This window comes from Vidua macroura, chromosome 14 (assembly GCF_024509145.1).
Source record: "Vidua macroura isolate BioBank_ID:100142 chromosome 14, ASM2450914v1, whole genome shotgun sequence".
Lineage (NCBI taxonomy): Eukaryota > Metazoa > Chordata > Aves > Passeriformes > Viduidae > Vidua > Vidua macroura.
The window spans coordinates 6,352,006-6,377,916 of NC_071584.1; the positions used below are offsets into that span (position 1 = coordinate 6,352,006).

The window sequence follows — 25,911 nt, forward strand, 5'->3', positions numbered from 1 at the left end:
GGAGCCTTAAAGCGCCCGAGCCCCTGCTTGGTGCCTCCCTCTGACCCGAGGGACCTGGGGGAGCTGCCGGGGGTGGGGGAGGCCCGGGCTCCCCCTGAGGTGCGGCTCCTTGAGCAGGGGGGGATGCTGCGTGCAAGCCACGGGCCTTTTAAAATTGCATTCTTAGAGAATAAACACCACTCCGAGCTGCGTGCGAGCCCCAATAAAAATGCTTCTAACACCAGTTGGCTGCCTGTTCTTACGCGGCCGGGCGAGGGGAAGGATAATGGCGGGGCGGGCCTGCAGCTCCCGGCACGCCGCGGGGCCGGAACTGCCGGTCCTGCCGTGCCCTGACCAGCGGCGTTGCGGGTGCTGGTCCCGGCTGTGCCGGCCCCCATGGCAGCGGTGCCGCCGCCGGTCTACGTATACAGCCCGGAGTACGTGACCCTCTGCGACTCCCTCTGCAAAGTGCCCAAGCGGGTCAGCGCGCTGCGGGGCGAGGGGGCGCGGGGAGCACAGCGGTGAGGCCCGGGCGCGGCTGTAGGAAAGGAGGAAGCGGGGGAAACAGGCGGCCCCGGCGGGAGGAGTGTGGCGTTAGACCGGGCATGGCTCGTCTGTGCGTTCACATCGCCCCTGGCAGCGCGGGCTCGGACACTGAAGCGGCGCTTCCCTTTCCCGGGAAGGCGTGCGCGGCTGTGCTTCTGCCCGGGACACCGGAGGGCCCTTTCACACGGCATGGGCGCGGGCCTGAGAAGGGACCCGGGCAGGGAAAGTCGCTGCTGAGAGGAGTCTGAGTCACTCCTCGTCTGCGAGTCCTTGGGCCCCTGGTTGCTGGCTTTGTATCTCCTGCTCTCACAGTCTTATTCTTTTCTTTAGGCCAGCATGGTGCATTCACTGATTGAAGCGTATTGCTTGCTTGACCAGATGAAGTAAGTGCTCCCGTTTTCTGTGAAGGGATGTTTTATTCTCCACTAAGATTTGGAAGTGCTGAGTTTCAGGTTTCACACTGTCCCTGCTGGTGGCGTGATTATAGGAGCCCCCACAGTGTGTATTTCTAGGATTAAAGGAAAATGCTTGTTTTGCTACATGGACATGATTACAGCAATTGTGGCAGGTGTAATTCATGGTTACCCTTGTGGTCTGGTGGAGCACTTATAGCCTTGTGCCTTCTCTACAGAGTGTGTATCACCCTCATGCTTGAGACTCTGAGCAGGGTGACAGCCTTGGTGCTGCTCCAGATCCACTGATCAGTCAGTACTGATGCAGAGAGGGACCATATTGTTTTGGTGCACTGTCATTTATCTGGGAGACTTTTTGTGAGGTCTGCATGCTGTTCAGGAGAGAAGACCGGATGAGATCTGGGTCAGAAAAGTGAGGTACCTCCCGCCTTATTTGGCTCTTGACACTGGGGCATATGAAGGGAAAAAATAAGAAAGGCATAGCTTAGCCCCTCTTGTGAAGCATCTCATAAAATCTTAGAAAAAATGTGCTCCAGTTCAGCAAAGCCAGAAGGTTTTTTTGAGACTTCTTTTTTAAACAATTTTTTTTTCTGGCAGAGTGTGCTTGGGAAATGACTGCAGGTATCATTATGGAGCAGACCTGAAGGACTGTTTACCCTCGCATGGGGTGGGAAGCATCGAGGCCAGCCTGGAGCTGGGAACTTCCTGTGTTCTTCCTGTAGTAACGGAGCTGTGCTGCACTGCCTGTGCATGCTCCCACTGTCCAAGTTTTGGGGAGGGTTCAGTGTGTTGCAGGATTTGTTTAGGTACACTGCAGAGCACCCAGACCCAGGAAGGTGCTGTGCAAGTTGCTTGGAACAGTGACAGTCTCTGCTTTGGTGCAGGTCACACCATGCGAGAGGCATTGCACAACTCCTGATCCAGGCTGAAGTCCTGCCACAGCGCTGTGCTGGGCCTGGGCATTTCCCTCTGTTAGTTCCTCTGTGTGTAACCTGAATGTTGGATATGTGGGGAATGCACAAACTGAGAGAACATGCAGAACAGGGAAGAAAACTTGAAGCAAAGAGGGAAGGTTAATGCAGGCAGCACCTGCAGGTGTTCTTCACTGGGGTGGGCAGTGGGCAAACCAGGGGCAAGGCCTGCTCCAGCTCAGCTGGATGGCTTTCTCACTTGAGTGACAGTCCAGTGCAAGAGGAAGTTTTGTTTGCTTTTACAACAGTAACAGCCAAAAGAAGGCTCATAGGGTAAAGGCTAAAGCTGGACATTCCAGCTGAACCCTGGATCCTCTTGCCCTGATATGCTCCCTTCTTCCTCTCTGCCTAGGATAGTCAAGCCAAAAGTGGCCTCCATGGAGGAAATGGCAAGTTTCCATACAGATGCATACCTGCAGCACCTGCAGAAGGTCAGCGAGGAGGGGGATGATGACCACCCGGAGTCTGTGGAGTATGGACTGGGTAAGGATGCACATCTTCAGCAAGAGATCAGTTGCGTGCCAGGGCTGGGATGCTTTTTGCAGGAGCTGCAGTTAGAGAGGTGAGCTCAGGGGGATACTGGGCTTAGTTTTGGAAGGAAACACTCTTTGACGGGGTGTTGCTGAACCCCAGCAGTCATCTGACAGGCTGGCACTTTCCCTGGTGCCAGCTGAGGGTAGAGTAGCCTCCTTTTGCTGCTCTGTGCAGCTTGGCCTGTCTCTTGCCAGCTGGGGCTGGTGCCCTTTGCTGCTGCTCTGAGGCTCTGGAATGGGATGGAAGACACTTGCCCTCGGGCTGGATTGGGAGTGGCTGCTGCAAGCCTGCTGTGGGGAGGACATGTGTGAGCAGCGGCCTGGAGCTGTAGTGACCAGAGCAGCTGCAGAGCAGTCTGGTGTCTTATATCTGGAGCAGAGGGCTCTTGCCCTCCTGGACCTAAGATATCTTGAGCAATGCAGCAGGTAAAGCAGGTGAGATGGCTATGGGCACTGTCTGGGTATCAGGAATGGCGGGAGTGACCCAGAACTGAGGCAGAGGTGCAGATTCTGTGCCGATCTCATGAGTGTGCCTTAGACTTTACATTCCTGAAGCTGCTCTGTCTACAGGAAGACAAGCAGCCCTGGTATCATACTTGGTGGACAACTGCTGCAGAGAGGCTGCTGTAGGACCAAGTGAATATTGTGTTACAGACAGAGACCTACAGCTTATCTAGGCTTGACTAGTTTGTGGATGTCCATTTCTAGGGAAGAGGTATGTCATGACCATGTCAGGGCTTTTCTGGTCAGGTAGTCAGAGACTTGAAAGTAGTTTTTTTGTAAGATTGGTGTGAGGAACCAGTAGGTTCAGCAACCCAGACACACAACTCAGAAGTTGGTTCAGGACACATTTTTAAATGGACTGAGTGCAAGAAAACATTTGGATTGTTGCTTTTTGTGGTGGGTTGATTTTTGTGGTGTGGATGGGGTTTTTTTGCCAGGTGCCCACCAAGATATAGTCTCTCTCCCCCTCAATAGAGTGGGGAGAAAATACAGCAGAAAAGATCATGTTGAGATAATAACAGGGAGATGACTCTCCAGTTACTGTCACCAGCAAAAGAGACTCTACATGGGGAAATTAATTCAATTTATTGCCAATTAATAATGGAGTAGGATAGTGAGAATTCAAAATAAAACTGAAATCACCATCCCCCTCATCTGCCTTTCTTCGCAGACTCAGCTTCACTCACAGCTCTTCTAGTTTCTCCCTCAAGCAGTGTAAGGGGACAAGGAATGGGGGTTGTGGTCATTTCACACCTCTCTGCTCCTCCTTCCTCCTCACTCTTGCCCCATGTGTGTGTGGGGTCCCTCCCACAGGACACTCTCTTCCATGAACTTTTGCAGTGCAGGTCTTTCCTATGGGTAGCAGTTTTTCAAGAACTTCTCCAGTATGGGTCCTCCATGGGATCAGTTCTTCAGGAACAGGCTGCTCCAGCCCGGGTCAGTGTTGAAGACTCAAACTAAAGGAATGTGCTTCCCCTGGAGGAAAAGGCCTGTTGTGTCTGATGTGCAACTCTTACATGGACTCTTACCTGCAGGTTACGACTGTCCAGCCACTGAAGGGATCTTTGAATATGCAGCAGCTGTGGGAGGAGCCACCATCACTGCAGCCCAGTGCCTGCTGGATGGCAAGTGCAAAATAGCAATTAACTGGCCTGGAGGGTGGCATCATGCAAAGAAGTAAGAAAACAATCTCCTCCCTTGTGTTTTCTCATCTGGTGTCTGAACTCTGTTTCTTAGCTCCCAGCTTCCCTGAGAACCCTCAGGGTGCAATGATCCAGCTGGAAGAGAAAGCAAGGTGTGAGGGAAGGCGAGAGAGAGAGGAAAGAAACAAAGGGCAGGGCAGAGGCCTGAGAGGAGGCAGGTCACTGCCCAGTGCTGGTGCTGTCACTATCATGTGCTGCAGAGCAGGTCTGGGGCAGGTGTACTCACACATGTCCTGTGATTCCTTGATACATCATTCTCTCAAGAAGCTCAAGTGCGAATCTATTTTGTGGGGTCCATAAAGAAGCACAGTGGAGAGACAAACAATTGATGTCACTGACAGTTTGGAATATAGTGGGAATATCCATATTGTTTCGTGTGGCTTTTTGGGTTTTCTAATAAGAGGTTTGAAACAGTGCAGGAGTGACTTTGGGTTTCCCTGTGCTCCATGCAGGCTGTTTCCTGTGAGCTCTAACATCAGTAATGATCTTTCAGCACAACAGGAGAGGAAGTAAAAATTCTGTCCCTGAATCCTGTGGTTCTGTAGTGGTAAAATAATTTGTTTCCGTCCCATTTTCCATGGAAGTATGCTTTATTTAACTTATCCTCCCCATCTCCCAAAACACGAGGCCTCTTTGCAGTGTAGACAAAACACCACCCTTCCTTGTCCACAGACAAGGTGTTTGCAGTGCTATTCTGTGTCCTTGGGGAGCCTCAGGAGTTATCATGGGCCCTGTGTCTTATCCTGGCAGTTTGTACACACATGTGCAGATGTCTTGCTCCAGTGATTTTTCTGACCTGGCAGAGGAAGTCTGGAGGTCTAACAGTGGTGTGCAAGTGCCAGCAATACCCCTGTCTCAGCCCGTTTCCTGGTGGGCACTTGGCTGAAAATGGCTTCAGCTGCAGCTTGCTGTGAAAGGAGACTTGCACTTGGCAGAGCCGAGCTCTTGTTCTGTGCAGAACTGATGGCTTTTGGAAAATCTTCTGTTATATTCTGTCTGGATTGCATGGCTTAAAAAATGCCTGTAATGAAAAAATGTCTTAGCAGTGTTGCTGTTGCTGAGCTATTAGCACTGTTCTGGGAAGCAAAGAGTCTGTTTAAAAAATAGGCATTTAATACTCACTGATCCCAAAGGAGTCTTCCCAGTTGCCCCAGTAAGCTGGTGTGTGATGCTTCAGGGTAGATGCCAGCCCAATGTGAAGGTCCAGACAGACTGCAGGTGCTTGGTTCTAGGACCTGTGTCCTAGCAAAATACATTCCTTTTGTCAAAAAAACACCTGTCTGGTGGTGTAGTTGCTTTCCAGGGTCCTAAAGGTAGGAATGACCTGGGGCTTTGGAAGCTCTTGGTTCAGAGGATGCCTTTGGGGTTGAGGGTAAGATGCTGAGTAAATGCCTTTTCTCAAGCTAGCCTCACCCTCCTTCTTGGCAGTGAAACTGAGAGCTTTGCTGGGTGGATTTAGGGCAGCACAGGGGGAATCCCAAGTGCTGGTACGGAGCTGCAGCTCCAACACTGCTCTGCTTTTGACTGAACTGGTGTCCTGCTCTGCTTGGCCTTGAGTTTCAGAGATGTGTATTACAGCATGGAAAGAGTGCCCAAGACATGCTTCCTTGTGGGCTGTGAGGGAGGGGAGAAGTACATAATCACACTTGAGTCAGATTTTCAGGATACCTGTTAACACCTCCATTTTCAGCATTACTGTACATGAACAGTCACTGGGAAACACCTGTGCTCCATGGCACTTGCAGAGTGAAAGCAAGTGTGGTTCTGCCACTCCCGGCTTGCTCCTCACCATTCCCAGCTGTCGCTGAGCAGGAAACGTCAGGGAGAATGAGCTGAGTGCTGTGACTGGAAGTCAAGAGGAATTTCCCAAAGGTGCATCTTGTATCCTGATATAATTTTTGGAAAAGGGATTTGGGTACTCCTCTTGCCAAGTATAAAGCTTCTCTTTAAAATAGCTATCCAGGGCAGATTTAAGAATGCCTATGGATTGGTGTTAAGTGGTGATGGGGACTTGACTTTGGAGTGAGGCTGGAGTAGGGGTCAAGAAACTTTCTTGTTCCTTTGATGTCAGCAAGTAAGCTGTCCCTGACGAATGTCAGCAATAAATCTTTACATGGTACACCTGACCTCTTTAGCTGCTGGGACTCTCTCCTAGCTGAGCCCAGGAGCTGTATCATGGGGGACTGCATGTGGGACATCCCATTTGCATTTTCCTGGGAAGAGAAAGGAAAGGTTGGCAAGAGGCTTAACCTTCAACCTGAGACTTTAAAACAGCAGGAGGATCCTGTGACTGGCTTGGGCTTGCCTTTCACTGCCAGGACCTTCCCAGGAGTTGTGATCCAGACAGCAGGGATGGAGTGGCTGCCTGTCTATGCCTGTCCAGCACCCACAGGAAAATGGCCAAAGGGACTGTCCTCTTGCCTCGGAGATTTGAGTCAAGTGGCTCTGAACTTCTTTAAAATGTCTCAGGTGCAGAAAGCTAACATTTTATTTGTTCAACAGTGCAATGGTCAGAGGTACCCTCCTCTGCAGCAGAGCCGACTGATGCTTACCCAGCTGCCAGAAAGCCCAGAGCTGAGAAGCAGTTGGCACAAGCAGTCCTGTTCTCTGTGCTTCCCAGCCATGCTTTGAACTGTTCCTGACCCGTCTCTTGGTCACTGCTGGGTTGAGTTTTCATACTCCTCTGTGCCCCTATGAGACAGACACTTGCAAAGTCAAAGTGAGAATGCTGAGATTGCATTGGCAATATTTTGTCACATTGTTTTCATAGGGATGAAGCTTCTGGTTTCTGTTACCTGAATGATGCTGTCTTGGGGATCCTGCGACTGCGCCAGAAATTTGACCGTGTCCTTTATATCGATTTGGATTTGCATCATGGGGATGGTAAGGCCCAGCAAGGGCTGCAAATGGCACAGCTGCACAGTCTCAGGGAGGAATGGGAGAAGGCAAGGCCTGTCTGCACAGCAGGGGTTTACTTGCTGCAACAGCCATGGCTTCGGCTCCTTTCGGTGCAGTTGAGTTCTCTCAATCCATTTATGCCTTGTCCTGCTTTACAGACTTACCCTGTGCTGCTCCTCAGACCTCTCTTACGGGTCTGGGCAGAAGTCTTGTACCTAAAAAAACAGATAATGCGTCCGAGTCTCCCATCCTGGCAGAGCAGTTGCTGATAGGGTTTAATTGTTTAAGGGTCCATTGCAAGAGGGAAGCAGCCAGTAGTAAATGGTGCTTTTAAAAGAAGGCTTGATGCTATAGATCTAGAGCCAGAGCTGGCCTTGCCGAAACGGCTCCCTCCTTTAGGGACATTATTTCTACACCATTTAACATTTCCTGCTCTTCTAAATTTTATTATGTGTTTCATTTTGTTCCGTTTTCTCCCTGCATTTGGTTTCTGTTAAGTTTCCTATTATTTCTTTTTCCCTTCTTCATGCCCACTATCTTAATAGTGTCATTAAGGAAAAAGCATGTTGAACCACAGCAGCATTGAGAAAAAGCAAGAGAGCCCAGTAGCACTGGTTCTAATCAGAACCACGCTCTGGCCAAGGCAGCCCTGCTCGGATCCCTCTCCCAGCTTTGCAGGCCTAGCAGTGCAGGCAAGTGCTGCCATGGGTAGTGACATGAGATACTGAGATCCATTCAGTACTGATTAGCATGAGACCTGCCAGATTCATAGCAGTTGTGATCTTTGCTGCAGTTGAGCTCCAGTTTCTGTGGATTGAGAGTGTATTTATTGTATTTATACATCTGCATTTCTGCTTTGCTCATGCTGCTCCTTCTCTGCTTGCTGCCCTGTGTGTATCAAGCAAGTCTCTGTGTTCAGACTCTGTCATTTATATAAATGATGCATGAAAGTTTTTTTTCACTTTCCTAATAGGAGTTGAGGATGCCTTTAGTTTCACCTCGAAAGTCATGACTGTTTCTCTGCACAAATTTTCACCAGGATTTTTCCCAGGCAAGTTGAACTTGTGAGGTTTGTACTCATTTGGTTCACATGTCACTGGTGAGGCCTCCGTAAAGGCAAGTCCCACCCGTGCTGCCCAGCCGATGTATCTTGCTGCCTCTTCTCTTGGCCCAGGAGAAGGAAAGAGGGGCAGCAACATGTTTGGCATTTCCCCTTTCTGGTTGTAGCTGAGCTCTAGGCAGAGCCCCTTTGATGCTGCGTGGCAGAATTGAGTGAAGGACAGAACTGGGTCACTCCACCCCACCTTTCTTGGTGGTGGCAAGTGGACTTCTCCATAAGCATGCCGAAGGTCCTGGCTCTCATCTTGCCTTTTGAGATGCCCCACATGTCTCTTGCTGCTGCTCTGGTTTTCCTTCTAATTGGGGTGTTTCTGTTGTGCAGGCACTGGTGATGTGACAGATGTTGGCCTGGGAAAAGGTCGCTATTACAGCGTGAATGTGCCCATTCAAGATGGTATTCAGGATGAAAAATATTACCAGATCTGTGAATCGTAAGCCCTCTTGCTCTGATACAGCTGACTTAAATGGGATTTTAGAGATTAAGATACTACACAGCTTAGTATTTTTAATTACAGTCCTTTCTTAAGGCTTGTCCCTTCCCCTATTACAGCCTTTGATTACAATGAACATGGACTGTAAGTTCTGAGAAGTCTTGTCTGAATCCTTAGGCAAACTGAATATACAGAGACATTGTGGGTGGATGGAGGGGTCTCTGCTGCAGGTGAGCCTATCTCCTTAGATACACCTCCACAGGTGTCTGTCTAAGGAGAGATTGAGAAGCGACAAGTATTTTTTAGCTGTGGACTTAAGGCTAGATCGTTTTTCCTCAAGTAAGTGCTCTGAATTCTGACTGTGGGACATATGCTTGGGGCTTAGCTAAAAGCATTTTCCTAGCACCTTCTGTCTATGCTGGAAGAATGAAAGGCTGAATATCTGACAGTGACAGAGCTGCCTCCTGGCAGTCCTCTCTGACCCTCAGCTGATGGTGGACCTCACAAGCTGTTGCCTATGTCAAAACTGGGCTGTGGGGCTTGTTCTTTTCCAGGGGAGAGGAGTCTCAGTGCAGGGCTGCAGGATGTGGTAGCACATCCACCTCTAACACTTGAGGGCTAAAACCTCTCTAAACTTGTAGGCCAACAGGGCAGTCATGCGGGGGCCATGCCTCCTGCTGGCTTATTGGTGCTTGCCATTGCTGGGGCAGAGCAGCCCTCTTTGGGGTGCTGGAGGACATGCTTTCGAAAGGCAGCTCTGGGGGCTGAGACAGGTCAGGAACCCACTCAGGAGGAGCCTGCTGCTTGCATTCAAAGCTGAAGGACATCATAACCTACCACAGATTTCAAGCTGTGTATAGCTAAAGCTTCTGTAAAGAGACTTAGAGATCTCTTTGAGTTCTGTCCAGGCTGGGAGGCAGTCACGGGCATGACTGTAAATGTCTCATCCAGCTGTTGTTTGAGGGTAATTGCCTGTACTTCCCAAAACCATGGGCTTGAAGCATGAAGCCCTGTCCAATGCTGGTTTTTGCAGGCTGTCTACACACTGCATAGAGCTTTTCCTCATAGTTTTGCCTCAAGAGCCATATAGGAGAGAGGAGAGTAAGACCCTAGCCAGAGTCTTCCTCTTTTTCTCCTGTCCTCTGCTGGCCTGTCCTGGTGAGAGGTGTTTGAGAGTTCAGGATTGTTGTTTCACCAGACCCTGATTTCCACCGTGACTTTCAGAGGGCAGAAAAGCACATGGATTGTCCTGCAGCCAAAAGGCAGACAGTTTGATGGAGTTTGATGCCACCACTAAACTGGTGAGGACTAGATCTCCCTCTGCCATGTTATCAGTGGTGCTTTTGTGTTCATCAGCCTTTTGTTAAGTGCTCTGAGAGCTAAAATTGCTGTGGAGGTAGAAGGCTAACTGGAAACAGAGGTAGTGTAACTAGTGTGAGTTGGGTGGAAGCAGAGAATGCAGAAACCCTGAGAGGCATTGGTGGATCTGAGTGACCAGGGCCATGCCACCAGCATTCCTCTGAGCTGTGCTGGCAGTAATTGGACTGCTCCTCTTCTCCCAGAGTGCTGAAGGAGGTGTATGCTGCCTTCAACCCTGATGCAGTTGTGCTGCAACTGGGGGCGGACACCATTGCTGGAGACCCCATGTGCTCTTTCAACATGACACCCGAGGGAGTGGGGAAGTGCCTCAAGTATGTCCTGCAGTGGCAGCTAGCAACTCTTGTCCTGGGAGGAGGTGAGTGCATCCTGCTGTTCTCAGAGAAACATGTTTGTCCTCCTGTGACCCTGCCTCGAGTGCCTGCCTGCCCTTGGGCTCAGGAGTGGCGAGGGTTTAGCAGGATGACTGCTGGGCAGTGTCAGGAGGACACAGGGTGGCACAGTACTGTTTTCTCACACCTGAAATCCTTGATACTGACAGGTGCAAGTCTCAATACTGACTCTTGAGTTAAAAGCTTCATGGCTCCTCTGGAGAAGAGGAGAGGCCAACAAACTGACCTTGACTTCTCAGTGACACCTCTGATTCCCATCTCTGCTGATCAGCCCTTCGGTGCTTCTCTTTAAAAGTGAGCACTATGTTCCCAAACCTACCTTGGGCACCTGGTGATGAATGGTTTCATTAAGATTCAGGCAGGGGCTTGGGACAAGGCCTGGCTGCCTGCAAGGTACAGCAGGGCTCTGATACCCAGTGAAAGCTAAGCTGGACTGACTTCTCTTGTGCTGCCTAACCAGCTGCTTGTCCAATGGGGAGAGCACAGGACAGGTGTTATATTAACAGGGCATTTCAGAACAACAAAAGCCACTGTGTGCCAGGGAAAGCCCCTGAGATCCATGACTGGAGCCGGATCAGCTCTAGGTGTTGTCCTTTTTTAGATGGGGAAAATAATGTATAGCATATTAAGGCTAAAATTTGATGTGCCTGATGCCCTTTGTTTTGGAAAGGTTATGAGTGTTCAGTCCTGCTGTGGCTTGTTTGTGAATGTGCTGGAGATATCACCTTTCAAACAAAACCCAAAGCTTCTGTTAAAAAATGAGGATCAACTATGTGGCACTTGTGAAAATAGCAAAGGAGTTTCCCACCACTGCAGCATGTGGAAGCATTTGAAGTGGAAATTGGGGGAGAAGTGAAAAAAAGCAGGGAAAAAGCCCCACTGCAAACAGAAGGGAATATTGGAAAATATGGTCTGTCTTGTCGAAGTGTTTTTCTCCCTTTACTTTTCTAGTCATCTGTTCTGGAAAAAAACTTACCTGAGTCTCTTGCAGGATTGCTTTCAGCTAAGGTTTCTCCTTGTGGGCTCATATTCCTTTACCATGTAGGTAACCGTTTCCTACTCCCTGTGAAATCTCATTTCCATGTAAAGCAGTTGCAAGTTGTAGTGATGAGTTTCACATTTGTCCTCTCAAACATGACAGTGCTGAAGAGCTCAGCAGGGTATGGCTGGGCATGTGTATTTTGCTTTATAGGTCAAAAGCTGGTATTAAAAAGCAGGAAGCCCCCATTTCTGCTGCAGCCTGCTACTTGAGAATGGCTCTCCTTGTTGCAAGGAGAGAGTTCAGTGCATGGGGCTGGGAGCTCATCCTGGGTCTGAGATGGTGGCTGGAGGACTGGCCTCTGCCACACTGGATGTAATTGGGGCTCAGTTTGAGCAGTCTGCTCCTGCATAGACTCTCATTCAGACTTGGCCTTGTGTAGCAGGTGCAAAAGGCAGATTTTGGGCATGGCTTCAGTGGATGAAATAAGCTGAACTCATGTAACATGCACACAGTGGTTTCATTATTTGTTCCTTCCACCTAAATATCTTTTTCTCTTTTCCCTTTCCCCACTCTTCCTCCTCAAATCCCAATTCTTGCTGGAAACAGGAGGTTACAACCTTGCCAACACTGCTCGCTGCTGGACATACTTGACTGGGGTCATCCTTGGGAGAACACTGTCCTCTGAGATCCCTGATCATGAGGTAATGCTTTGAAAAACCCTCCCTCCTCCTTGCAGAAGAGCCAGTTGTTCTGCCTAATCCACACAGCATCCTTGCTGCTCAGTTCCTCTTTTGTGAAGACACTTAATGTAACAATGCTGCCCTAACCTAGCAGTGTGGTGGGTGCTCGTGCCCAAAAACAGAGGCTGTCTGCAGCTTTCTGTGAGAGGTTTCATGTGCCAATTAACTCCAGTCTCAGATAGCTACAGAGAGGATGGGGAAAAGGATTCTTTGGTTTGCTCAAAGAGCTCTTTAGGATGTGCCTTTTGCCTTCTCAAGGCTTTAATTTTTTTTTTCAGCTGAAGTTTGAGTGACCACAGTGCCTGTTGCTCTGCTTTCCTCCTCCTCCCCTGAGGGTACTGTCTGGTGACCAGCAGCATCCGGTAAAGAGTAGCCAGGGCCCAGCACACTCCAATAAGTTGCTCCTCTCTGGAGCTGACACAGAACTCACCTACAGGGTCCTGTAGTTGTACAGGAATGAACGTCCAAAACCATTGGAGCAGAGAATTTCCCCAGAAACTGGCCCATTTTCTCCCACATTCTATGCCACTCATGACTAACCACCCTTGGGGCAGATCTCTGAATGACCTTCCTAGAAATCTCTGCCCTGACTCTAAACAAGGTGTGGACTCCACTGACTCTAAACATGTTATCAGCTGTACTGAGGAGACACACATAAGAGACATAACAACAAGAACATGCTTTCTGTAACATCCAAAGGGAATTCAGAATTCTCGAAAGCTGTTGTAACAGGCCTGAAGGAGGAAGAGGGGGTTACAAGCTGGGGAAAATCATCCTCTCTTGTTTTCCCCTCAGGCTGAATACTATTATTAATGGACTACCAAAGGTAGTGCCTGAGGTAAGGGTAGGAGAGGAACACTGAATACACATCCCAAATGACCCTCATTGCCCTTGTTATCATTTCATAAACTGATATCACACACTACAGCAACAAAGCAATCCTGGTCCGTCTCCCTGCTCTGAAAAATGTCATCACAAGGAACACACATATGCTCACACATATGTACCACACCCACATGAACAGACCAAGCAGCGTTGTGACCAGTGGTTCTGTACCTAATATGAACAAATGCTTAGAATCAAATTTGTTTCCTACCCACTCTGGGCAGATCTGTTGTTATCTCAACCCTTTGTGCCCCATACTGGGCACCAATTAAGGTTGTCTTAGGAATGGTATTTTCCAATTTAGTGCTCCTGCTAAGTGCATGCATTGTTCCCCCTACCCTCTCTGGAGGCACAAAGGGTAAAGATGACAGTTGAAATAAGAACAATTTACTGAACAGTAACAGCAACAATAGTAATGACAGAGGGAACAAGAAAACAAAAAACAATTCACACAGAAACACCCCTGCCCCCCTCACAATAGACAAAACTGCATAGCTGCCTCTGCCACATTTCAGCTGGAAGGAATCCCTTCTGTCTAGAAGAGTGTCCCTTTCCCCTTCCTTCAGCAATGATGAGAGGTGGTGTAGAATAACCTCTGTGTCCTGGCCATGCCTCCTCCTCCCAGCTACTGCAAAAACTGACCCTGTATTGGCCAGAATCATGACACAATGGCTGTCAGTAACCTGTGTTCTGCATTAGCACGCCAACCCCATGTGCTGCAGATCTCCTGCACGCTCTCTGAGCACTTAGCCAGGAGAGACACAGTATCCTTGCAGCACACTGATTTTTCCTTTCCCAGGTGTTTCACAGTCATATTAATGCAGTGTTCAGCAAGACAGGAGGTGAACGGTAGGATATGTGATTACAGCACTTGAAATTTAAAAATAAAAAATCCCATTTGCAGGTAACCATGTGTAAAATGAGTGTCAACAGCTTTCCCAAATAAAGCATTGGGATAGACATTTTACTGCTTTTTGTTTGCCTCACTGGGCTCTGCTTCCCATCCCTTGAACTGGGAAGGGGTTGAAAACTCCAGGTGGACACAGACACTGCTGAAGTACCACCTTTATGTAGTGAAGCTACATGTGGCCCTTAGGTAGAGAAATGGTTTTTTGCCTTTTTACGAACAGGTACCCATGGGAAGCCCTCCCTCTAGCCTCAGCCTTCAGAGACCTCTCTGTTGACTTTCCTCTCCTCCCTGCAGTTCTTCACAGAGTACGGTCCTGATTACGTGCTGGAGATCACACCAAGCTGCAGACCAGACCGCAATGAGCCACAGAGAATTCAAGAAATTCTGAACTCTATCAAAGGTGCGTTGTCCAAGCCAACACTCCTGCTTCAGGCTTACAGGTTTTTTTAGAGAGGGCTTCAGAAGAGCTCATTGGAGTCTTTTTCACTGACTGGAAAGATGAAGCACATTCACTTGGCTGTTCATTAGTGCACAGTGTCATTTGCCTCCCACGTCCCTTGGGATTTTCAGGGTTGGTGGTACAGAACTATGGGCTCCTGTAGCAAAAGTTGCCATTGCCTTTGCTCTGGCTGGGCAGGGGAGCATGGGGCCTTGTCCTTATTGGAATCATAGAACAGCCCAGGTTCTAAGGGATTTCAAAGATCATCTGGTCCAAACTTTCATGGGAAAGGGAGCATAGACAAGATTATTTAGCAACCTGTCCAGTCACTTCCTGAAAACTTCTGACAGGGAGGCTGCTACCACATCCCTGGGGAGTTTCCTCCAGTGATTGATTGCTCTCACTGTAAAAAAAACATACTTAAGGTGAAACCTCTCCTGGTGCAACTCATACCTGTTGTCCCTGTTGTCCCTTGACCTCTCCATGTGGCTCCTTGTGAAGAGAGAGCCTCTGTCCTTTGAAGCCTACAGAGCAGGCTTCAAGTACTAGATTACTGTAATGAGGTCCCTCCTAAGCCTTCTCTTCTGCAGGGAGAGTCTTTCCTAATTGGGCAGGTTCTCCAGCATCTGATCACCTTTGTGGTCCTCCTTTGGACCCTCTCTGCTCTGTCCATGTCTTTTGTGATTTGTGGGGATCATAACTGGACACAGTACTCACTGTTTGTCAGATGCACCAGAATGAGATGATCCAGCTTCTCTTAGTAATGCTCCTACACATGCTGCACAGGATAGAGTTTGCTTCACTGCTGGATCCCGTTCAGCTTGCTGCCTATCAGAACCCCCACGTCCATTTCCACAAAGCTACTTCCCAGTCACACAGATCCCAGCCTGAACTGGCTAACTTCTATCTCAAGTGCAGGACCTTGCTTTTGTCTGTGTTAAACTTAAAACTGTTCTTTTTAGCCCAGTCTTCCATCCTGTCCAGCTCTCTAAGATGGCTCTCCCTTCTGATGTGTTCACCTCAGCACCCAGTTTGGTGCTGTGGTTGTTTTCAATCTCATTATCAAGGTGATATATGATGTTGAGCAATATGTATCAGTATCAGTCCCTGGGGGACCCCACTTGTGACAGGTTGCAAGACCATGTAAAAAACATTGATCCATAAAAACCACTGTGAGCTCCCTGTGAGCCAGCTCCCTCCCTATCCCCTTTGTAGACCACCCATCCAGTCTGTGTCTTTCCAGTTGTCTAGGAGGAGGCTGTGGGAAATAGCTCTCTGGAACTGGGACAAGTCTCCAGCAGGCAGGACTTGAAGCTCTTCGAGTCCAGGACAGGCAGCTGGGTGAGCTCTGCCAGCTTCAGGCAAACTCATTCAATGCCCTTACCCATCTGTCTTGTCCCTCTCTGCCAGAGGGGCTGGGAACAGCACGATGGGGCTTGGCAGCCCTTTTCTGTCTGTGTGTGTTGCAGTGTGCTGGTGTTAGAAGTAGGGTAGGAAGTGCAATGGCCATGGATGCCTTTGAGTGTCCATTCCCAAGCACAGGCCAATCCTAGGGAGAGGACATCCCCTCCCTGGGGACATGTCCAAGAGGGTAGAAGGATCAGCATTATTCCAGAGCTGGAAGGAAGGGCTGTGCACTCCTGTCTGTGAATCCAGCCTGAAAGAAGGACGAGGCAGCAGGGAGTGAGCATGCGCCTCTCGGATGCTGGTCCACAAATCCCAAAACAGCATTCAGCATAGTGAAAGCAGTGACAGGGTCCCCCTGTGGTAATTTCCAAAGCCTTGCTCCAACGAGGGCAGCAGCCTCTGCAGAGGGAGCGAGGGGTCAGCAGGAACTGAGATCTGTGCTGAAGCTGGAATTCCCATTTCATGGTCTAGTCCATCAGGCATGGGAGTGGCACCCCTTGCCAGGTCACTCCATCCGGCTAAAATATCAGTGGAAATACCCTTTTTTGCTTCCTTTTATTTGCAGGGAATCTGAAGCACGTTGCTTAGCAGAAAAGGAAGGTTCAGGCAAGAGCATTTCCTGTGAGGAAGACAGCATATTTATGTGAACAACTGGTGGAATTTGTGGCTGCAGGGAAACTTTCGAAGAAAGTACTGTTGGTTCATTTTTTTTCTCTTTAAAGAAGAAAAGCTGCTGCATGCACAAGCACTGTGGCTCTCCCTAGGCAGGAGTGTGGGGACCTTCAGCCACAGCCTTCCAGTGCTGGCAGAGCCTCCCTTGCTCCTTTCCCCTTCCTTTTTTAACACCACAGTTTGTTCTTACAACTGCTTTTAAATGTATTTTAAGAGAGAGGCTGCTCAGAGCTGTGAGCCCTCCCCAGCTGGAGCCCAGTGCTGTGTTACCTGCCTGGCAGGGCCACAGCCTCAGAGCTGCCCACTCGGGAAGTAGAGCCTGAGGGCTACCCTGGTTGTGCCTCTTACCCACAGAAAGGCACAGCCTTTGTGTTTTTAACTGGGAATTTTTTAAAAATAAAATACTTGAAATACTCCTCCAGCCCTTTCCTGTCTTTTTCCACCCACCCTGCCTTGCCAGTGCTCTTTTCCACAGCACACCCCTCCCCACTCCAGAGCCATTTGTGAGCTCCCGAAATCCTGCACAGAGGGACCAGACCCTGGAGAGCCTCTCAAGAATGTCAGTGGCGATGCAGGGCATTGTGGCAGCTCCTGTCCTGGGAAATCTTGGATGAACTTCCAGATGCTCTGGTGCCCCATGAGAGCTGCCACAAGGTGTCTCAGCAAGGGAACAGGTATACAGGTATCTGAAGCAGATCTCTCCCAGTGCCAGGAGCCATGGAGCCTGGCCTCTGCCACCCTTGTCCCCTCATTCTCCTGGCCCATGGTCTTTTTATTGTGCCGGGTTTTTTAAAGATGTCCAGTCACTGTAGGAAAGCATATTTCCTGTGGCTTTAATTAGATTATGCTGGTGGAAACAGCAAGACAAAGGGGTTCCCAGCCTGGCCTTGGCTTTGTTTTTTGCTCAGTTGTTTTTCACTGCTGATTGAAACAACAGGAAATCTGGTGTGGAGATAGGTCAGCAGGATGTGCTCCCATGACTCCTGACCCCTTGCCTGCTTCCATGTACCCCTGGCACTTGGTGTGGTGTGCTGTGGTGGGACCAGTCTTGTGTGGTGACCACTGGCAGAAGGCTGGTGCTGCCATTGCCCTAGCAAAGGATCCCAGTGACTTGGGGAGATGTCAGGCTTCAGGACTGCCCATCCAGGGAAAAAGGTGAGGAATGAGAGAAGCTGGCCAGCTGCTGTCTCTGACCCACCTCAGGGCCTCATGTGCTCTGTCCCCACAGCAGGTAGCCTGCCCTTGTGAGGCTGTGGGAGCTGTTTCAGGAACACAATTGGGAAAATAAGAAGAAAACCGACAGGTGTCAAGGCTTTTAGGTGAGGTGCCTCTTGGGTGGCATCCAGAGTGGAATGCCCGTGTGACGCCCACGCAAGGGGCGGGGGTAAGCCGGGGCGCCGTTCGTTCCCTCCCTGTCCGGGGACGTCGCTGGACCCCACCCGCCCGGGGCAGCCCGCGCCCCTCTGAGCGCTGCAGTGTCCTCGCAGACGGCGGAGATGAGCTGTTTACAGTCCCCTCCCCGGGGCACGAAGGACCTCTCGTGGGGGCAATCCTGCGCTGCTACCCTTTCGGGGCCGAGGCGATGCCGGCCGTGGGGACTCCGCCTGCTCCCAGCCCCTGTGGCCCGCCAAGGCCGCTCCCAACCTCCTTGTGCCTGCAGAAGTTCCACGTCCAGAGCCACGGCCCGAGGAGACCCTGGAGCCCCACGGAGCCCGGCTCCTCGCTCGCCTGGGGCTTGGGGACGCAGCCGCTGGGCGCGGGGAGCCGCCCTCTCCAGGCCGCTGGTCCCGGCCTCATCGACTCGGAGCCGGTGGACACGGTACTCCGGTCGCTGGTGGTGAAGCTTGGCCTCAGCAGGGCCGACGAGCTGCCGGAGCTCTTGCTCGGTCACCACGAGCTCGACTCCCCGTCGGACCTGCCGGCCGGCTCCTGAGGCTGGAGCGCGGCTGGGGCGGGGGGCTTCCGCCTCACGCCGCCAGTGAGCAGCGTCCCGGCTGCCGCGGCACCGCCGCTGCCGGCCAGGGAGGGCTCGGAGCCCGGCCGAGCGCGGGGACGGGCGGGAGGAGGAGCCGGGGCCGCGCTGCTGCCCCATAACGCGTGGGCAGCGCGGTGGGCCCGGCGGGCGAGGGTCGCAGTCTGCCGTGTAATAAAATCCGGAAGGATCCTTGTTCCGACGGCTGTGCCCCTTGTGCATTTCGGCGAAGGACATTGTGTGAAGCAGCCCTTGATGGAAGGAGGGTGGGTGCTCCGCAGCTCCAGTGCATCTTCTCGGCTAATGATGTTCCCATACTGTTGTTGAAAATTATACAGCTTTCCTAGTAACTTCTCTAGTTTAAATTTCTAATTAATTGTTTTAATCAGTCACGAACGGTGTAATTTTCCACCGTAGCCAAGCACTTAGCAAGGTTTGGCATAAACTGCTATGCCTGTTCCCTGGGAACACAGGTCGGGAAAATTACTAAAACTTTTAAGTTTTGCTAATTTAACCTTGATAACACTTCATTGGACTAAGCATGGGAGAGACATAGTGCTGAAACTGGACCCATGCAATGCAGAATTTATAGACTGCAAGAATATTTTGCATTATAATTTATAGAATGCAGAATTTATAGACTGCAAGAACATTTATAGACTGCAAGAACCCAGAGATAAAAAGAAACAAACAAACACAATTCAGCAATTGTCTTATCTAGGAAAAAGATAATATGATAATGTTATAGATATATATTATAATATTGGCTTTTTGCAAATATGAAAATGGATTTATATGTGTAATGTTAAAGTAACTTTGTTATCAAGACATTGCTTTTATTTCTGTTGTTAATTAAGCTTAGACATAGTAGTGAAATAGCTATGCTTGTGCTTTGGGATGGGATAACATCCAATGAACATAGGATGGGGACACCTGTACAGATCTGCCAACCATCAGCACTCACTGTCTGAAGGCAGTGTGGACTAAGGCTCAAAAATTGGAGATGACAAGAGTGGACTAAAACCACAACCAAGGAATGTGCATGCTCTATAAAGGAGGAGCCATGCTAAACAATTCTTGGAACAGGTAAACCAGTTTGGGAAAAAGTTTACTATGCATAAGGATCTATGAATATGCAACAGGCTGATGTAAGGGAAAAGGTATTTAAGGGGTATCCCCGAAGATAACAGGGTGCTCTTGGCTGAGTGCCGAGACGCACCTGGCCATAATAACCTTTGCTCTATGGTCCTGGTCTCCTATTGTCCTTTATTAAACTTTTAAAATTTTCTCAGGAGAGTGAACACATTTTTCACAGATAATAACAAGACTGAAAATGTAGGCTAATGAGCATGAGAAGCAAGAAATCTATAACCAGTAGAAGATAAAATACTAATTAGTGAAGAGAACTATGTATTTTATAGCAAATGAACGTTAATTGCTTTGCTAAAGTGTATAAATAGTGAAAAGTTTTGAAAGCGTGCATGTATCATAGGTGGAGCTCCCCCTGTGCACCCAACACTGTGAATAAAGTAATGCTGCTCTCTAATCTAAACACAGAGTTTCATTTATCCCGACGTTTTCAGTGACAGCGTCACCCTGGGCAATGGGACCTCTGTCCCAGCCACACCCTGCTACGGGAGCGCTGCTGTGGAGACGTGCTAGGTGTGGGGCTGTTGCACTCACTGGGCTGCCTGGCAGGATGCGGGAGCCTGGTACTGTCCCGGGGACTCCGGAGCGCTGTGGGGACACGTCTGCCGCCTTGGAGAGGGCAGCTAGGACCACTTGACCCCCGAACTGCCTTCAGGAGTGGGCGCTAAGGCCCGGCGTCAGGTCTGGGGGCTGCGTGGGGTCCCAGCTCTACCCCGGGAGGGGCCGTGGCAGGGGGAAGGCAGAGGTGTGGGAGGGCAGGTGTGGGCAGGGAGAGGTCCCGGCACAGGTGTTATCCCTGGCTCGGCTCTCCTAAACCGCAGGGCCAGAACGTGGCGGGCTGTCCCATTCCATCAGCAATGACCGGCGATGACCATGGACACAGTGCCCGGCTAGGAGCAGGGAGTCCCGGAGCGCGGTGCCCCGGAGCGGGGTGTCCCCCGTGGGGGTCGGCGGGAAGGGACGAGCCCTCCAGAGCTACCAGTCACCTCGCGGGCGGCCCCGGGCCTCCGAGCCGCCAGGGGGCGACGCACGTCGCTGCCGCCATGCTTTGTACTTCCGCGGCGGGCCGGAAGCACCGGCCCTTTCTCGGCGGAGCGCAGCCATGGTGAGAGCGCGGTGGTGCGGCTCCCCGCCGCCATCCGCCGCCATCCTCCGCTCACTGCGGGCTGTGGCCACCCCCCCTGGGCGACAAGCGCGGGAGGGAGCCCGGCGCTAGGGTCCTGGGGATGGGAATCGGAGGGGGCCGGGGAGGGATGGCTGGAGGGGCTGGGCCTGGCGGCGGCCCGTAACGCACCCCTTAACACGTTCCGTCCTGTAGGCCCGCGGCCCCAAGAAGCATCTGAAGCGCGTGGCTGCACCCAAGCACTGGATGCTGGACAAGCTGACGGGCGTCTTTGTGAGTGCGGGCCTGGTTTGGGGTTAAAGCTGGGGTCGGGACTGGGTTTGAGGTTGAGACTGGGGTCGGAGGTGGAGCCCGGAGTCGTGGCAGCCGCAGTCACATCAGAGGAGGTTCTCAGGTGCTGCGCGGGGGCGAGCAGTGAACAGGGGCAGCTGGACACGGCAGGAGGTGTTTGTTTAACCTTAAGGTCTTTGTGAATAGCGTTCTTGTTCTCCCGTTTGCAGAGGATGTGATGGGGTCGTTGGATGTTCTCTTTTAATCTGCCTATTGTGCTTTTCCACATCTGGGTTGAGATGGATGGTTGTGCTCTGTGGGGGGCTGTGCTCTGTTTGTGAGACTGGCAGGACATGGAAACTACTGTCAATACCAAGAACAGAGAGCTTCAGCCGGTCGCTGCCTGTGTGGCAGCTGCCATTTGTGCTGCTGCCCTGCCGTGCTCTTGTGGAAGCTGTTGGTGCCATGGTTTCCTTCTCTGGGGTGGTTGATGCTGCTTGAGCCTCCAGCAGAAACCTTGTGTCTGCAGGCTCCCCGTCCATCAACAGGGCCACACAAACTGAGGGAGTGCCTTCCCCTCATTATCTTCCTGCGCAACCGGCTGAAGTATGCTCTGACCGGAGATGAGGTCAAGAAGATCTGCATGCAGAGGTTCATCAAAATAGATGGCAAAGTCCGCACCGACATCACCTATCCTGCGGGCTTCATGGGTGAGTAGGGTTGGGGCGATTCCTTAGGCAGCTCTTCTGCATTGGCAGGGGAATGTTTTGCGGGGCTCATTATTTGAGGGGCAAGGTTTCCCTGCTGGATTTGAAGAAAAGATATGTATAAGGAGTTGTTGCTAAGTTTGGAACTGTGCACTGCAGTGAATACCATAGTCAGATACTTGTAGCCTGTAAGTGCCTGCTTGACCTGGGTACTTTGCTGTTCAGATTCCAGCCTTCAGCAGTTTTTGCTAATTTGCAATCTGTCACTGCAAAAGATGTGAGCCTGTGTTCAAGGGTAGGTCCCAACCTCATCAGTCACACCCTAAGTGTTGTTCAGCAGTTTCTGTTTCTTTTTAAACCTGAGCTTGATCCCAAGTTAGGGTGGTGGGTAATGAGCTGATAACAGCTGCTGTTGTATTTCCCTGTCTGCAATCAGATGTCATCAGCATTGAGAAGACAGGTGAGCATTTCCGCCTGGTGTATGATACCAAGGGCCGGTTTGCTGTTCACCGCATCACACTTGAGGAGGCCAAGGTGAGGAGCTTTGATGTGGTGTAAGGGTGTGGGCCCAGTTGGGTTTGTTTGGGGCAGTGCTTCCTCTTTGCTATCTCCTGAATGAGAGCTGATGTTTCTCTTCCCTGACAGTTCAGGCCATGCTGCACTTGAGACTGGGGCGCTCAGGGTTGTGGTGAAGCCTGTGTCGGGTTGGGGGGAGATCTCTTTGTTACATAGAAGTAGTTCACACATGGGTGTAAGGGCATTGTCTGGTGCTGGAGATGATGCTGTTGGCATGGGCTGGTTCAGAGAGTTTTGGGGTGGAGGAGAGTCTTGGCTTTGCCAGCTAACAGTGACTAGAAACATGGAACTGTCTGTGGTGTAAAAGCCTTGAACTTCTTTCCAGAACAACAAAACTGCATACTAACCCTGGATGCTGGGGGGCAACTTCCTCATGCATTCCCTTAACCCAGGCATGGCGTGCCTCAGCTGCAAGGCCGCACTCTGGTTTGCATCTCCTTCTTTAAGGCAGGCTGTGCTGGAGCCAACTGTGGTGTGGTTCTCCTTGTGATGTGCTTCACTGATGACTACTCTGTGTTGATCTGTGAGGTCCAGAGAGGCTATGAGGGAGTTAGGGTGGTAGGCAGGAGGGAAATCAGTGCCCTGGAGGGCACAGATCTCTCTTCGGTCCTGGAGAAATGCAGCCTCTGTCTTTGTTGTGTGCCATGGGCTTCAGGGAAACATAAGGGCATTGTCCTGGTAAAGACTTTCCTGTGAAAGTGCAGCCAGTGTTTGTGGGGAGGCTGAAGCTCAAGGTGGGCTGCTGCTCCCAACAGCAAAGGTGTTTTTGGGTGGGGCTGTAGCAGAGCTGCATGGCAGCTGTTCAGAAGTAGTTACTGAGGCAGGGAGCTGGATAAGTCACTCCGTGGGCTCATGTTGTAAGCCCTGAGTGTCTGGGTGTTCTGGTGGCTGGTGGCTCTTTGGAGTACAAGTGTTCCCTAGTCCATGGTATTGCTCGCTGCCTCAGCTTAGAGGTGTTGGGTTTTGTTTGCAGTACAAGCTGTGCAAGGTGAGGAAGATCTTTGTGGGCACCAAAGGAATCCCTCACTTGGTCACTCATGATGCCCGCACTATCCGCTATCCAGACCCCCTCATCAAGGTGAATGACACGGTCCAGATTGACCTGGAGACAGGCAAGATCACAGACTTCATCAAGTTTGACACAGGTAGGTCTTGCATCCCATTAAAGCACTATACCCTTCCCCACCGTGGAGAGCAGTCTGGAAGTTTAGTGCTAGGCATATTTGCACTGAAATAGAGAGGCAGTGGTGTCAGCCTTGCAAAGGGGTTTGTTTCCCAGTAGCAGGGGATTCTTCCTGTGTCCTTGCAGTGGGAAGCATTTGGCAGGGACTTGGCATTTCTGAGGCACCAGGTAGAAGCAGCGAGCTGGTGGGGAGGTGCTTCAGCTTGTCTCTTGGTGGGGAGAGACAGTTTCAGTCACAGAGATGTGAGCAGTGCTAGCATGGTGGGATGGGAATGTTTGGTATGGGCAAAGAGCCCTGTGAAGGACTTCACAGCATGTGGTGCCAGCTCTTGTCACACCTGTATTCCCTTACTCAGGTAACCTGTGCATGGTGACTGGCGGTGCCAACTTGGGTCGTATTGGGGTGATCACCAACCGGGAGAGGCACCCCGGGTCATTTGACGTGGTTCATGTGAAGGACGCCAACGGCAACAGCTTTGCCACCAGGCTGTCCAACATCTTCGTTATTGGCAAAGTAAGGCTGTGGGGGCACCAGGTGGGGGGTTCTCCCCTCTTGTGAGGGGCTTGGTGACTGAGGCAAAGAGCCTTGGTGTTTCCTTGGGCAGCTGTCTTCCCACACAGTGGAGCTTCAGTGCTGGTCTCAATTCTCACTTGGCTCCCTGTATTTTTTCCTGCTCTGAAGGGGAAGAAGCATTTGCAAGTTTAGGAATGACTATGTTTTCAAGAAGCATCCCTGAAACCTGAGAGCTGGGGGCTGAGTGGTGCTCAGGCTTGGTGTGATCTGAGCAACTGCTGTGACTCCGAGTGCCCCCCACAAAGCGTCTGCTGTTTTGCCATCCCTGACAGGCTCTTTGTCCGGGTTATGGAGGGGCGGGTGGTGTTTTGGTTTTGGCTGAGCGCATTCTTCACGGATGTGACTGAAAGGCAGCTGTAGACCTGTGCATCCTTGGCACCTTCCTTAGGGTCCTCTGCTGTGCCAGTGCCATCACCATGTGTACCTGACCCGGCATGAGCAGGGTGGGCTTCTGCTGCTTTCCCCCTTAGAGGGAGGGCTGTGTTGCTTGCTGTCTGGGTTTCCTGATGTGGTCTCTTCTCTCTTGCTGCAGGGCAACAAGCCATGGATCTCCTTGCCCCGTGGAAAGGGCATCCGCCTGACCATTGCTGAAGAGAGAGACAAGAGACTGGCGGCCAAGCAGAGCAGCGGATAAAGTCCAGCTCAGGCTGGATTTTATGGCTGGCTCTGGTGCTGTCAGTGTGTTAATTAAACTGTTTACTACACGGCTCTGACTGCTGGGGAGCGTTCTGGGGCTAGGGTGGGGAGCCATGCTGCCAGTGCCAGGCCCTGCCCCTCAGAAGGTCCTGCTTCTCTGGGGAGACTCCCATCAATCTGAGCAACTACCACAACCTTATTCCAGAAAGGCAAGTAGGAAGGGTGGGAGAGCCTTCAGACTGCTCTGTCTGTCCCTGGACGGTGTTTGCACAAATGCTCCTGGATGTGCAGGGATATGGGGAGAGCTAGCTGGGCTCTCCTTTAGCCAGTGGTTCCAGGTCTGTTTGAGGGGCTACCCCAGCTATGTTGGCTTCAAGGGTGTTGGCACTAAGTGTCCAAGCGTGGCTGGTGGCCATGCACTGGGGAGATCCCTCAGGGTCTGCTATTCCATGTCTTTTCTGTGGAGGTGGAGGGTGCAAGTGATCACACTGACAGCCTGGACTAAGCGGGAGGGGAATGGGCTGCTGGGGACACTTAGCACCAGCCTGGCCTGCAGGAGCCAGGGAGCTGAGGACTGGTGGCTTTGGGAATGGCTGTGGAGGGCGAGGTGGGCTGGTGTGAGCAGTCTTCCCAGTCAGGAAGGGCAGCTGCACAACTGGGCTGTGCCAGCAAGGGTGCAGGAGGCACCGTAGGGAAGGGGAGGCTGGGCATGGTGTGCAGACTGGGGCCACCAGGTCCAGGTAGGTATGGGCACTGTGGAGCAATGCCAGTGGAGGAGCTGGGAGTGACGGAGGTGTAGAAGGGGCTGAGGGCACAACCTGTGCTCTGCTCACCCTGGGGAAGAGGAGTCCTGGAGCCTCTCCCACTCTGCCTGCCTGCATCGGCCTTGTGTGGCCTGTCTTCCAGGATGGATGGGGCACAGATGTGCACGATTGCAAAATAGGCTTCATCAGGTGTCCATGGTGAAATGTAATTGAGCCTCATGAAGTGTCTGCAACCAGCTGTATTCTGAGGTTATATTCTCAGGAAAGCTGAATACTTGTGGTAGTGCCCATGCTCTCATCCCTGGAGTGTTGCTGTGCTGCTCCCTCTGGATGCTGTGCAGGCTCAGAGCAGCAGCATCTCCAGGGACTTTCATGGTGCTGGCAATGAGCACTGGTGCTTGGGCTGTCCTGTGATGCACAGATGTGGGCCGCCAGAAATGTGGGGAACATCCCCACATTTTCATGCACATAGCCAAAAGCAAAAACCACTTAGTTTTTATGTTGTGAAAAAGCTTTAGAAAATTGCCAAATTGACTGTTTGGGAAAGTAAAACCCAA

General features: G+C 51.1%; 2 protein-coding genes across 3 annotated transcripts; both read left to right on the plus strand.

The window, feature by feature from the left end:
- Positions 1 to 309: 309 nt before the first annotated feature.
- Positions 310 to 16,816, plus strand: HDAC8 (histone deacetylase 8). Of its 2 annotated transcripts, none has more exons than XM_053990666.1 (11): positions 310 to 459; positions 856 to 908; positions 2,262 to 2,392; positions 3,981 to 4,122; positions 6,919 to 7,031; positions 8,020 to 8,097; positions 8,488 to 8,596; positions 10,159 to 10,331; positions 11,954 to 12,048; positions 14,177 to 14,282; positions 16,294 to 16,816. In XM_053990666.1, exons 1-11 carry the CDS (start codon positions 376 to 378, stop codon positions 16,314 to 16,316), a joined length of 1,107 nt encoding a protein of 368 aa, XP_053846641.1. In that variant the 5' UTR covers positions 310 to 375; the 3' UTR covers positions 16,317 to 16,816. The 2 variants fall into 2 exon arrangements, with proteins under 2 accessions (XP_053846641.1, XP_053846642.1); XM_053990667.1 differs by having other exon boundaries at positions 418 to 500.
- A 3,729-nt stretch (positions 16,817 to 20,545) lies between these two features.
- On the plus strand, positions 20,546 to 24,658 carry RPS4X (ribosomal protein S4 X-linked). Its single transcript, XM_053990314.1, has 7 exons — positions 20,546 to 20,626; positions 20,840 to 20,917; positions 21,444 to 21,624; positions 22,058 to 22,155; positions 23,171 to 23,342; positions 23,737 to 23,894; positions 24,487 to 24,658. Exons 1-7 carry the CDS (start codon positions 20,624 to 20,626, stop codon positions 24,586 to 24,588), a joined length of 792 nt encoding a protein of 263 aa, XP_053846289.1. The 5' UTR covers positions 20,546 to 20,623; the 3' UTR covers positions 24,589 to 24,658.
- Positions 24,659 to 25,911: the final 1,253 nt, after the last annotated feature.

Coding starts and splice junctions, on each gene's coding strand:
- RPS4X (XM_053990314.1), top strand. Junction 23,343..23,736: donor CTTCATCAAGTTTGACACAG/GTAGGTCTTGCA, acceptor TCCCTTACTCAG/GTAACCTGTGCATGGTGACT. Junction 23,895..24,486: donor ACATCTTCGTTATTGGCAAA/GTAAGGCTGTGG, acceptor CTCTTGCTGCAG/GGCAACAAGCCATGGATCTC.
- HDAC8 (XM_053990666.1), top strand. CDS start 376: ATGGCAGCGGTGCCGCCGCCGGTCTACGTATACAGCCCGGAGTACGTG. Junction 7,032..8,019: donor GGATTTGCATCATGGGGATG/GTAAGGCCCAGC, acceptor CTTTCCTAATAG/GAGTTGAGGATGCCTTTAGT. Junction 12,049..14,176: donor CTGAGATCCCTGATCATGAG/GTAATGCTTTGA, acceptor TCCTCCCTGCAG/TTCTTCACAGAGTACGGTCC.